The sequence below is a fragment of the Mobula hypostoma genome, chromosome 22, assembly GCF_963921235.1.
Source record: "Mobula hypostoma chromosome 22, sMobHyp1.1, whole genome shotgun sequence".
Lineage (NCBI taxonomy): Eukaryota > Metazoa > Chordata > Chondrichthyes > Myliobatiformes > Myliobatidae > Mobula > Mobula hypostoma.
Window position 1 is genome coordinate 25,314,471 of NC_086118.1, and position 13,663 is coordinate 25,328,133.

At 41.9% G+C, this 13,663-nt stretch overlaps 1 protein-coding gene across 1 annotated transcript; it reads right to left on the reverse strand.

The window, feature by feature from the left end:
• Positions 1-322: 322 nt before the first annotated feature.
• Positions 323-3,452, reverse strand: LOC134336499 (RING finger protein 222). The gene has a single exon (XM_063030771.1). The coding sequence runs from the start codon at positions 2,407-2,409 to the stop codon at positions 1,831-1,833; it is 579 nt and encodes a 192-aa protein (XP_062886841.1). The 5' UTR covers positions 2,410-3,452; the 3' UTR covers positions 323-1,830.
• Between the last annotated feature and the right edge of the window lie 10,211 nt (positions 3,453-13,663).

Sequence of the window (13,663 nt, forward strand, 5' to 3'; positions counted from 1 at the left end):
GACTCTGCAAAACCGTGCCAGCATCTACAAGTCACAAGCATTAAATACCTTCCATCCCATGGGACAGGTACCTGTAAGAAAACTCTCAATAATCTCCGCAGGTTAACTAGCAGCAGTTCTACCGCCTTAGAATCCACTGTCTCTACCACCAAAGAAGCCTTGACAAGTAACTGCATTATGTACTATCAAAAAAAATTGCCAAGGTTTCTGTGTTAGTTCATTATAAATCTGTTGTCTCAACTTTTCATAGCTTAGACAGTGCGTTTATTGTGCTTCAGTATCATGAAGCTGGTCTCCATACAGGTACTTGGAGCTCCTCAATAGCATGCCATACAGCAAGTCCACACGATAGATTATCACCGGCTTCATGGTGAAGGACCAAGGATGGGTTTGGCCTCGACAGGCATGCGACATCCATTTATTTAACAAAACACTAAGGCCACCCGGATTTATGGAACAAAAATATTCCTTTTAATTGACATCGGAATTTTCAACTAGTGCAACAATGCTTGGCGCGTTTTGCATCTTTTTTTACCAGCAGTCTCCAGGGTGTTGTTTTCTCTGACATCCATAATCAATTTTGTCCGTAAAATACACAAAAATCACTTGATATAGTAACCACAATGTTGCAGTGAATGGCATCAAGCGCACAGAAAAATGAATTGAAAGAGCAATTACTACAAGTGAAGGGGAGTGCTGGGGGCAGGAACCAGCTCTGCCACAAGTTGGAAACTACGTTGGACTGTTGAATTCAATAATATTCCGGGGGCGACATAAACAGTCCTGATGAAGGACTACGGCCCGAAACGTCCACTATTTTTTCCTCTCCTTAGACGCTGCCTGGCCTGCTGAATTTCCCCAGCACAGTATAAAATTTCCAGCATTTGCAAAATCTCTTTCGTATATATTATGGGAGCGCGTTCATTTGAATGGAGTCCCCTAAAGTCGGGCTTTGGCGACCCGGGAACAAGTTGTATTATACAGTACGTGCATTTAAATTTGCATTATGCCTCTTTGTCTCCTCTCTCAAATGTCGAATAATTCTGAAATAGAATGAATGCGCCATGCGGAAAGCGTCATCGCACAGACAGTATTGAGAGAGGTTTAGCGGAACCAGGTAGAAAACCAGGGAAGCCTGACAAATCCCAGCTTCTCTCCTTAGCATTGCAGTGATTAGAACATGTCTTTGAACTCTAGTCCAGAGGCACTACATTTGAAAATATCTCGGTAGTAACGTCGCCCATAGCCAGTGAAATCCTGAAATAATTAATGAATTTGCCGAGCTAACACCGCTGTACAACAGCATAAAGTTAATGTTAAAAACGTTTATTACGGCGTGTGCTACGCATATTGTAGACAGTGGGATATTTTATATTTGTGCAAAAAACTAGTATATTCAAGTGTAACAAATGCTCAGAATTTAAGAGTGAGGTTTTGATTCATTTACCAATGTTAAATATGAATTCTTAAATCAACTCGGTACAACTCACCCGTTTATAACAGCTACGCAAGATATTTATAGTTAGAACAAATTGTCAATAAAATTAGTTTTACCCTTTTGAAGAGTAAGCAAATACCCACAATTTTAATATTTACAGTTGAAAAAAATATTGCTTTGTAAAAGCCCTGTACAAGTGCAATTTGTATTTCCTGTAATCGGCCCGTGCTTCTCAAAGAGTTGCTGAAGAAGTTATTTCTTTATAAAGTAGAGCAAAGATAGAACAGGTGAGTACATCTCCACATAAATCCTCTTTTTTTTGTTGCGTCTGGTGAAAGGAAGTTTACAAGTACAGTACATGCCACCGCAGCCGCCGAAGTGCTGGGCGTCAGTCACTTGAAGGAGGTGACCCAGGGCAGGATGGCAGCGATCACGGCCCCGATGATGATGAAGCAGAGCAGCACCAGCACCCAGCGCAATCTACAGCGCCGGGGCTCCAAGACCACCGGCGCGCCGGGAGCCCGCACCTCCTCCTCGCTCATCGGCCTGCCCCGGCCGCTGATCACAAAAATCCGGCTGGTGTGCAGTGCTGGATTCCGAGACGGGGATAAAGTCCGCGGGCAGGAGCAGAACAAACGGCGCAGGAGCGAGGGCTGGTGCGGGGGTATCGTCCCAGGAGATTCCGGCGGCAGGCTCTCCGGCTCCGAGGGGGTGGGCGACATCGGGATCTCCAGCGTCTGCTTGCCCTCTTTGCTCATGATGATCCATGCTATGCTCCGTCTGTGCAGGAAGGTGACATGCCGGCAAACGGGGCACACCACCTTCTTGGGCTGCCCCTCCTGGCTGATAATCGTCTTGACCAGGCAGTCGTGGCAGAAGACATGTTTGCACGTCAGGGTCCGTGGCGACTGGGTCTGGCGGGTCAACTTCTCATAACAAACGGGGCATTCGGACACTGCCTCTTCCGACATGCTGCTCAGGCAGCCTCCCCTCCCGCCGCTCCCAACTCTCTCGGCAGTCCCGCTCTTGGTGCCAGACAGAGGCAAAGCCAAAAATCCAAGATAGCCTTTCGCTTGGTGTCTCTTTCACAGACGTCGAGCCTTGCGTTGTCAGGAGTGCATTGATGAGGCACCTGGCTTATAAATGCATATTACTATCCGCATTCCACAACCAAGTCGGTGAAGTGGAGGTTTGTGCCCCTGGCAGGTGATCAGCGCTCCAGTCTTGTTGAACTTGTTCAGCAACCAACCCATTTTTTAGCCTCCTCTCTGAGCAATGGAGCGGCTCTGAGGAAGCGCAAGTGGAATCCTTCGCTTACCGTATTTTTCGGAGCATGAGCTGCTCAGAATTCTGGAGCCAAAGTTCACACCCCAGGGAACAGACGTGGCTTTTGATGGTCATGACAGATTCACGGCTGCTATAATCCGATACTACAACGGCAGTGTTTATTTCTCAAGGTACCGATTGTGTCTGCACATCCCAATTGTTTTATTTCCTAAGTGGCGAGAAAATAACATCAATTTTTGGCATGTTTTGCGAACTATTTCTGGTCCAGGACAGGACACTGATGAATTAAGCAGACCCGGTTTCTGTTGACCATGGGTCCGATCCACACAAAGTGCTGGAGGAACTCAGCAAGTCAAGCGAAGGGAAGGAATTAAGAGCCGACTTTTCGGGCCGAGAGCCTTCATCCGGCATTTTGTGTCTTACTCTGGATTTCCAGCATCTGCAGAATATCTTATGTTTATGGGTTCCGATCCATTTCTGATGAACTTCGACCCAAAATTTCGACTGTCCATTTCCCTTCACAGACGCTGCCCGACCTAGGCAGCAGTTTGTTGGCTCCAAGTCCCATCATCTGCAGGCTGATGTGCCCTTGTGCATCCAGTTTCTTTATACCACTTCCCAGAAAACGACAAAAGTTGGAACTCGGAGCAGCAAACAAGCTGCTCACCCAGCCGAGCAGCGACTGTGGAGAGAAAGAACTCAGTTCTGATGCAGGGTCCCGATACCAAACGTGGACGTGGACGATTTTTCTCCCCACCGTACACCCCCCCCCCACACACACACACACACGTACAGTTCAACCCCATCGGACTTCTTCCAGGAAATTGTATGTCTTTTCATTTCTTAGTTGGGATGATAGTACCTTAAAATTACTATAAACTGGAGGAATGTGATCCCGGGCAGTCGATGAGATTTCAGTTGAGTTTTCTTTTCCAGATCTAGAAGCCTTAAAAGCAGCGGGCATGTCTTGTCACTTATTTTCAAAACTTGTAAAAAGTTGGATAAGTATCTGAAGTCTGAGACAACCGCTAACTAAGTGCAATTCTTGATTTAACGGCGAAAGGGGAATCTCACACGGAAATATGATTAGACTTAACAATTCACTTGTAACCGCAAAAGGCAATTACTTCTCTAAAGTTCGTTTGGGAAGGTGTATGTCCTCATTGTCTTTTGGAGTTTACTTTGGTGTCAGTCCAACCATGTGTGACACGTTCTGAATACCTTCAGGGAAATGGGGATGGAAAATAGAGGTCGTTGCTGTTGCCTACATTCCAAGTACACTATATTAAACAATAAATTTAAATTTTGCACATAATACTCCCGTTCAGTTTATTGTTTGAATGCAGGTACTCCACCAGGCAAAAGCCGAAGTTGAGTTTAGTTTCAGTGATGTAAAGTGGGAGTGTTATAATGGATGAACAGAACCGCACAATTGGACCTCAAGTTAAAGTTTGAAGATGTAAATACAGATAATTAAATTTTAGTAAACATCCTTCTAGTTTATGGTGTTGAAATCAGCAATCAATACGGCACAAGCAGACCTGTCCCAGCTCTGGGGCAGTGATTTATTTACAATTACAGACTGCCGACCGTTATTTTGACAAGGTATTAAACAGTACTCTATTGGCAAAGTTTTCGATCTCTCTGTGAAAGGTAAGAAGGGGGGCATATAAATGCAGGTCTTTCTTTCAATCTCACACATAATGCTGACTTTCCAGTAGTGCTTTAGATAGTCTCATACCATCATCTGTTTCAAGATCTTAACTACTTATCCTTCAACCAATGTAATAGTGTCAGCAGTAGGAATAATTACAGTCTGCTTTGACAAGTCTTGAAAAGCATACTGTTCATAGCCAGACACTGATGCCGTTTGGGGAAAAAAAAGCAAGTACCAGTCTGACATGGAGACGAAATTCCGGAAGTACAGAACTCTAACCGATTAGTAGCAAGTCACTACCAAATCCTATGTCAGTCAAATTTAGATTCTTCATGTAATACTTCTGTCATGTTTCATTTATATTACTTTATTTTTTATTATGATATTTTTGGGTTAAGTAGGATTAAACTACAAACATGATATTAGATCAACAAAACTAAAGACCGGGAGTTTAAGTTCTGAAATGTTGTACGTACGTATTTAGTTACTCAGTTTTAGTCAGTTCCCTTCCATATCAGGATGGTCAGCAAAATTAAATATTTTAGATTTGTGTGGATCAAGGTTGTTGATTATGAACACTGTATGTAAAATAAAAGTCTGAGCATCTTTTAATGAAACCAGGACTGTCAACATGAAGAAATTACTGCCCAAGGTTGAATAATAGTAATTTAACAATTTAAGCATGTCTTGGAATGTGACTGAAATTGGATGTAAAATAATAAAAATTCAGCAAGTTTAAAGTTTATGAAATAAAAGAAGTTTCCCTTTTGATTTGAAAATATAACCATTTGTTACTCAAACTCTGCAGAAGGCACAGATATAAATTCATCTATGATCACAAGAGTCTTGAAATTAACACTCCAACTTAAAAAGTGTAGAATTACATTTGAGTATAGGTTGCTATAGTTTAGTGACAGGACTGTAGGGCGATTAGGAATGGAAAACTAATTCTGACCTTGCTGGAAATATCCCTATTCTCACATTTTGCAAATTTTCTTATGAAATAGAGGAAGGCCATTTAGCTGGTGCCAGCTCTCTGAACAGTCCCATTAAACCCACCCTTGTACTTCCCTTGCCTTAATCTTATTTCCTCCCCCCACCATCCAAAACTTTCTCTAGGAGTCAAAGATATTTTTAACAAATATGAACTGATACAAGTTCTTGTAGCATCTGCTGACCTCAGATATAAAATTTTGAATGCACACACTGCATTCTCAAAGTCTGCACCACAAGGAAACTTTGTTATTAAATCTACTCCAAATACTTCATGTAAATTACTTATGACATTTCAGGAAGTCAACGTGCATGCATTTCATATTTGCAGAACGTACCAAAAAATAAGATGATTTTAGATTCTCGTTAATGTAAAAGCCTAGATGTCCAGCAAATGTATGAGAATTGTAACAGTATCTGCAAAGGGTTTGGCAGATTCAAATATAGATCTATAGATTATATAGGATTGCAAATCTTGAAATAATAAAAAAGGTAAATTCAAAAGCTGGAAATTTGAAGCATAAACAGAAAATGAAAAATTTGCTTCTTCCAGTCTGGTGTACTGCATTTTCTCTTCATATTGTTTTCTCCTCTCCATCAGAGAAATTAAATTCAATTAGGGTGATTTCTTTGTGGAGTAACAGCATTCAGTCCACAGGTATTGCCTGCCACTTTAATATTCCATCCACTATCATTTTGATATTTCTGACTGCGATCTCCTGTACTGTTATAACAAGGTTCGACCCAAGTCTGAGGAACAACACTTTATCTTTCAATAACCACCTTGTAGCATTCCAGACTCAATATAGAAGTCGACAACTTCAACTAATTAACATTCTTGTTGGTATTATTCACACTTTAACTGCCTTCATTAACACAACCATCTCAACTTCTTAACTGCATAGCACATTATTTGAAAAAAGAAGCTTAACTACCACTTAACAGCCAAATAATCTCATCCTGTCAGAGGCATCTCCTTCATTCTATCCATTTCCCTCCTCTACCGTCTCTGTTACTTCAAACAACTTGTGGGTGTGTCTCTCTCTCAATTCTGATGAAGAGTCCAAGACCCTGAAAAATCAGTCTCTCTTTTCAGGAGTGACACTTTTTTCCAACACTTTCACACTTTGTCTTCACAGCAATTATCATTATCACAGAGAACTCCTTGCCTCCTGCTGCCCTTCCTGCCTTCTCTGCAATTTCAAACAACCCTTGGTTTTCTCTCTTTCCCAGTTTTGACAAATGGCTGTGACCTGGGATATTAATTCTGTTTATCTTTGCTCAGATACTGTCTGATCTCTTGATCACTTCCATCATTTTCTATTACAGAAAATGCGAACAAATGTTATCTGAATTGCTATGCTCTGACACTGGCTTCAGAAAAATAACATTTTTGCCATCTGCTTCATCCTTAAAGTGAATTGGATGGTGCAAAGTTGTTGCGCATACATGGACTAAAGTTACCATGGGATGTTCAGACTTTGTCAGTTTAGTCTATGCACTTTGCGGGACAGGGTCACTTTGTTAATTGCTGCATTGAAGTTTCTTGAATAATGAACATTAGCAATAACAATAGAATGCATTTCTCCAGATCCTAGATGTTGTAATTTATTTCAGAAAGAAAAACTTAGTATTTTCTCTGTAAACTTTCTCTGCATTTACGGAGAACCATTAAGTTCTCCGTAACTTCCGCCACCTCCAACGGGATCCCATCACTAAGCACATCTTTCCCTCCCCCCCCCTTTCTGCTTTCCACAGTGATCGCTCCCTACGTGACTCCCTTGTCCATTCGTCCCCCCAATCCCTCCCCACTGATCTCCCTCCTGGCACTTATCCTTGTAAGCAGAACAAGTGCTACACATGCCCTTACACATCCTCCCTCGCCACCATTCAGGGCCCCAGACAGTCCTTCCAGGTGAGGCGACACTTCACCTGTGAGTCGGCTGGGGTGATATACTGCGTCCGGTGCTCCTGATGTGGTCTTCTATATATTGGTGAGACCCGACGCAGACTGGGAGATCGTCTCGCTGAACACCTACGCTCTGTCCGCCAGAGAAAGCAGGATCTTCCAGTGGCCACACATTTTAATTTCACGTCCCATTCCCATTTTGATATGTCTATCCACGGCCTCCTCTACTGTAAAGATGATGCCACACTCAGGTTGGAAGAACAACACCTTATATTCCGTCTGGGTAGCCTCCAACCTGATGGCATGAACATTGACTTCTCAAACTTCCACTAATGCCCCACTTCCCCCTCGTACCCCATCCGTTATTTATTTATTTATTTATTTATTTATATACACACATTCTTCTTCTCTCTCTCTTTTTTCTCCCTCTGTCCCCCTCACTATACCCCTTGCCCATTCTCTGTTTTTCCTCCCTCCCCTTTTCTTTCTCCCTCGGCCTCCTGTCCCATGATCCTCTCATATCCCTTTTGCCAATCACTTGTCCAGCTCTTGGCTCAATCCCTCCCCCTCCTGTCTTCTCCTATCATTTCAGATCTCCCCTTCCCCCTCCCACTTTCAAATCTCTTACTAGCTCTTCTTTCAGTTAGTCCTGACGAACGTAATTAGAAGTAAAATAATTGATCAAATATTACTATGTCAAATCATCTGGTTTGCTGTCTCGGCTCAAAACGTCGACTGTACCTCTTCCTAGAGATGCTGCCTGGCCTGCTGCGTTCACCAGCAACTTTTACATGTGTTGCTCTGTATTTCTTTGTAATGTGGCTCTCTTTCAATATTTATTTTCTGCCTATTTTTAATTCACATCTGATTTAACATTGAATTAACCCGCTCTAATTTACACTTCTTTTGCTGTCCATATGTTATGAATATTATAGTCTTCCAATCTGATTAATTGAAGCTTTCCTGTAACACAAGTCCCAGTTCTCCTTAATGTGACATTATCAGTTCTCACTTTTTGCAAGTTCCATTGCATACATTTAGAAATATCTTCAAATATGGATGGTGGGTTTAGCAAATAACAGCAAACCAGATGATTTGATATAGTAATATTTGATCAATTATTTTACTTCTAATTATGTTCTGGTGGCGAATATTCAAAATCTTTATCACATTGATTGACAAAGCCGTATTTAGATATTTAGACTTGATGACGGGTCTCGGCTCAAAATTTTGACCGTACTCTTTTCCATAAGATGCTGCCTGGTCTCCTGAGTTCCTCTACCTTTTTGTGTGTGTTGATTGTTTTTCCAGCATCTGCAGATTTTCTCTTGTTAGATACTTAGACTTGTGTGTTTTATGTTATGCTAACACTGAAATAAGGAAAAACATGGAATGGATCAAATAAACAAAGAAAAATGTACCACCAACAACAATAAACGACAATAAAAAACAATAAAATAAATTGTGTTTGTACAACATCTTTAGTGTTGTAAAATGTCACAGGGCATTACACAGGAGCATTTTCAAGCAAAATCTGGTCCTGTTGTACAAAAGGTGTTTGGTGAGGTAATGGTTAAAAAAGGACTTATTAAGAATTAGGTGAAAGGACAATAATGAGATTTAAGCAGTTACAGATGTTATAAAATGAGAATGAATGCATTGGGATTTTCAGGGTACTGGTACGTTCTGCTTCGACATTTGCTTGTTTAACTTTATGTTTTCAAGTTTCAATTTCAGTGCCCGGAGCCTCTCTAGTAATAAGTAACTGAGGCAGGTTACAGAATATGCATTCATCAAGGCTGATGGATGAAATGAATAACTGATCAAAGCATTGGGGCTGATAGTCCATCCTGTCATTCCTTGAGTGCCTATACTGTAGCTTCCTCTTACCTCCGACTCCCAGACATCCCACCCTGCAAAAACTCATTTCAGGGAGGTAGCACCACCACCCCTGCCCCCCACAACCCCATATCCCCCACCCCCAGTCGACCTCCAAGGGTGTATGTATACAGGACATTTAATTATAAAAGAACACAACAATTTATTTGATCACATATTGAAACTATTTATACACACACACACACATATATATGTCATGAACAGAACAAACACAAAAAGATAAATAATGTATGAGATCATGAAAAGGCAATGTAACTTCATTGGACATGTGATTAGGAAAGAGGAGTTAGAATGCATGGTAATTATGGGAAAGATTGAAGGGAAGAAAGCAAGAGGAAGACAAAGACAAATGATGATGGAGACAGCAGCCAGAGAACTGGAAATGAATACCAATGAATTGATCCACTTGACCTGAAACAGGAGTGCGTGGGCCATGGCAGTCAAAGCTCAAACTGGGCACGGCACCTGATGATGATGCTGATATATATCCCTTGTTGAGTATTTTGTTGGCAGTCTCAATGCTAATAGCTAAATGCTAATGCAAATAGCTTTTCTATTTCTTTTGCAAACTTTCCTTGTACTGTGATGTGGCTTGCTTGGCAGATTTGAGCATTTTGCCGGAAGTCTCAACCTCATTGCAGTCTGTGTCAATGAATTTGTTAGTTGTGCAAGACATCAGATTCACAAATGTTTTGTGAGACAGCTGACTTCTGAATTCTGTCTTAATGTGACGCACCATGCTGAATGCCCTTTCTACATCACATGTGTAGCTTGCCTGTGTGCTTACACACCTGGAATGGCAGGTTATGCTCAACGATGGAAGATGTAAAGTACACCTCAGCTCTAGTGACCTTCTCTGTCAGACTTTGGTCTTCTGCTGAAAAGATCTGTGAAATACTTGAGCAGCCTTCCCTGTGTTTAGCCTCCCTAATATGTTGTGGTCCCTAAAAGAAATAAAAGTATAAGGTGTATCTTTATTGTATTGTTTTATGTAGAAAATGTGACATTAAAATATGTACTTGTATTATATTATATTATATTATATTATATTATCATGGAGTCTCTTTTTAATTCTATTACAACTTTAAGCACGTCTACAGGGACTTTGGCCTCATCACGTAGGACATCAATAGAGCAGCTCCTTAGCAGCTAGTCAGCTAGTTTAAATAACGCTAGCTCTGCCAATGAACGAATGACACCTATTAAACTCACCTCAACATGTCTTTTACAGTCATTTAACCCACCATGGGCAATAGAAAAGTCACTGTTGCAAACAGTGCAGCGAGCAACACTGTCATTATTTTGACCCCTATGAGGCAGGGTACACTTTAGAGTAGTCTGGGGTGAAGTACATTTTATATTTTCTTTTTTTGGAACACTCTGCCATGGCGCTGCAGTACACTAAACTAAACTGATGTACAATGAAAGAGAGAGAGAGGTCGACTGTAAAGCCCACCCACAGAGAAAACTGATAGGTCTACTTAACACAAAGAGAGACCAATCAGGATTCATTCTCTCTCTCTCTCTCTCTTTTTTTTTAAAAAAAATTCAATTTCCGGGATATTGTACATAACTTGCGGGCATCAGGGAGCCACTATCAATATGCGGGAGACTCCCGTAACTTCCAGGAGAGGTGGGATGTCTGGACTCCCCTTTCACTTACCGGAGAAGTCAATGGAATGGCCTATGCAATGAAGGCCACAGCTTCAGAAGAGGCTGTTACCATGGCAACTGGGCCTGAGGCTAGAGGCTATAAGGCAGCATAGTGGTGCAACAAGTAGAGGCGCTACCTCACAGCTCTTGCCGTCTGCAACCTGACCACAGGTGTGGAGTTAGTGACCAAATAGGTATTCCTCTGGATGATCTGGTTTTCTCTTGCATGTCAAAGAAGTGTGAGATAACATGTTTAGTTGGTCACTAGGAAGTTATTGGGAATGTGGCAGAAAAGACTGAGATTAGCGTAGGATTGGTATTATTTATTTAGAGACGCAGCGTGGAACAGGTCCTTCAGGCCTAACAACCCACCGATTTAACCCTAGCCTCATCACAGGACAATTTACGATGACCAATTAACTTACCTCCTGGCATGTCTTTGAATTATGGGAGGAAACCAGAGCGCCCAGAGGAAACTCATGCACTCACGGGAAGAAGATACAACATTTTTTCAGAGGATGCCGGAATTGAACTCCGAACTCTGACGGCCCACGCTGTAACAGCGTCGTCCTAACCACTGTTACTGTGGCACCACATAAATAGGTGCTTGATGGTTGTGTGGATTCATTGGGCTGAAGGCCTTGTTCCCAGGCTGCATGAATCTGACTTGAAAAATTTAACACTCAATTTTCAATTTATGCATTATTTTTATTATTTGCAATTAACTTAACAGTATTATTAATTAAGCCTTTCATCAGTTAAATCAGACTTTTTAATTTAACTGCGATATGAAAATGACCCTCTGCAAGCCAATTAAAGTTCTTTCTGCCTCGAGCGGTTTATCTCTCCCTCTGTACCATTTTGCGGCCTTGTTTAGATTCTTTTTGATTTATTTTTATATTTTGTTCCTTTAATTGTTGTACCTGGAAAAGGAATGTAGGAAGAAGAAAAACAACATGCCTTTCTGAAAGAATCATTAAGGATCTTTGAACAAGATTTGTGATCTTGATAAAACAGCCGAGAAGCTGTCACTGGAACCTAGTGTTTTAACTTATAAATGACCTTTAAAAGAAAGGAATGCAGGAAGCACATCATTATATATGTAGATGTATTCTAATTCTACCCAAAATCACTTAGCATGCCTCATGCTCGTCTTCACATCTGAAGTAATGAGGTATTGCACCTTCACCTTATTGTGAGATACTTCCCATGTCTACACACTTTGTTTGCTTGATCTTCAAAGGATAAACTCCCTTATTGAATGTAGAGCACAGGAAGGTAGCAGCCTCACACAACAGTGGGTTAATCCAGGGCAGCACGTAACCTTGGTAAAGTCATACAGCAGTACTCTAAGTGTGGTGGTGTGAATAGCAGTGTGCAGGAAGTGGGAGCCGGATTGGGAAGAGTGCACAGATGGACAAGAACTTTTGGTGCAAACAACAGGAATTCTGCAGATGCTGGAAAACACCTTATATTCCATCTGGGTACTCAGGTTGGAGGAACAACACTTTATATTCCGTCTGAGTAGCCTCCAACCTGATGGCATGAACATCGACTTGGCTAACTTCCGTTAATGCCCCACCTCCCCCTCGTACCCCATCCGTTATTTATTTTTATACACACATTCTTTCTCTCACTCTCCTTTTTCTCCCTCTGACTATACCCCTTGCCCATCCTCTGGGATCCCCCCCCAACCCCGTCTTTCTTCCCGGACCTCCTGTCCCATGATCCTCTCGTATCCCCTTTGCCAATCACCTGTCCAGCTCTTGGCTCCATCCCTCCCCCTCCTGTCTTCTCCTATCATTTTGGATCGCCCCCTCGCCCTCCCACTTTCAAATCTCTTACTAACTCTTCCTTCAGTTAGTCCTGACGAAGGGTCTCGGCCTGAAACGTCGACTGTGCCTCTTCCTAGAGATGCTGCCTGGCCTGCTGCGTTCACCAGCAACTTTGATGTGAAGAACTTTTGGTGACTTATTTTGGGTTAGGGTGGTTGCTCATGGAGATACAATTAAAATATTTACTTCACCAGGCTTTCATTGTGCCTTTTTCATGGGATGAGAGGATCTGTCTTTGCATGCAAACAGGTGTGTCACCACCGAAGAGGGGAAGCAGGTTTTGAAATGTTTGAATAGGGCATTAAAAACTAAGGGAAGTTTCACCTTTACTAATTCCCTTTGTAGGTATCACATGCCCATCTATTTTCTACCTGAAATCAATTGTAAGCATAAAATGTAGAAATCAACGAAATAAAACACTCTAATTTGATTTTTCCTGCTGTGATCAGATCAAATTGTGAAGATTTGCCTTGTTTATTCTGGTTGTTTGTTGTTTTGTAGGGCAGGTTTTTTTTCCTCTTTACACTTCTAATTGGTTTTTGTCAAGCCACTCCTCCAGTTCGTGGCCGCATCGATGGACTGCAGCGAAGTGGTCTCTAATCTTGGTGAGAGGGCATGTATGGACCAGGTGGAGGACGTCCTGGGTTGGGGCACCACAGGGGCAAGCTGGGGTTTGTCAGGCTTGATTCAAGATGAAGTGTGGCCAGAGAGGAGCAGATGCAAGATTGTCCATTCAAAAGCCGGGATTGGATCAATCTTCATCTGTCGTCTTGTCCCCAGCCGTTCCAACACGAGTGGCCCTGAGCTGGCATCGCCTGATGGAGTCCTTGAAGCACATATGCCTCGACACAACGTCAACATGTTAATCCAGGTCATGGAGGATTCATTCTGGTCAATTTGTACTGTGCTACTCAAAATGGATCTGTTTATTTCCCCTAGCTTACAAAATACTAGAAAACTTACTATTTTTCTTCAATTATATGGCAATAGAT

Excerpts from the sequence above, each read along its gene's own strand:
- LOC134336499 (XM_063030771.1), bottom strand. The coding sequence starts at position 2,409 with ATGTCGGAAGAGGCAGTGTCCGAATGCCCCGTTTGTTATGAGAAGTTG.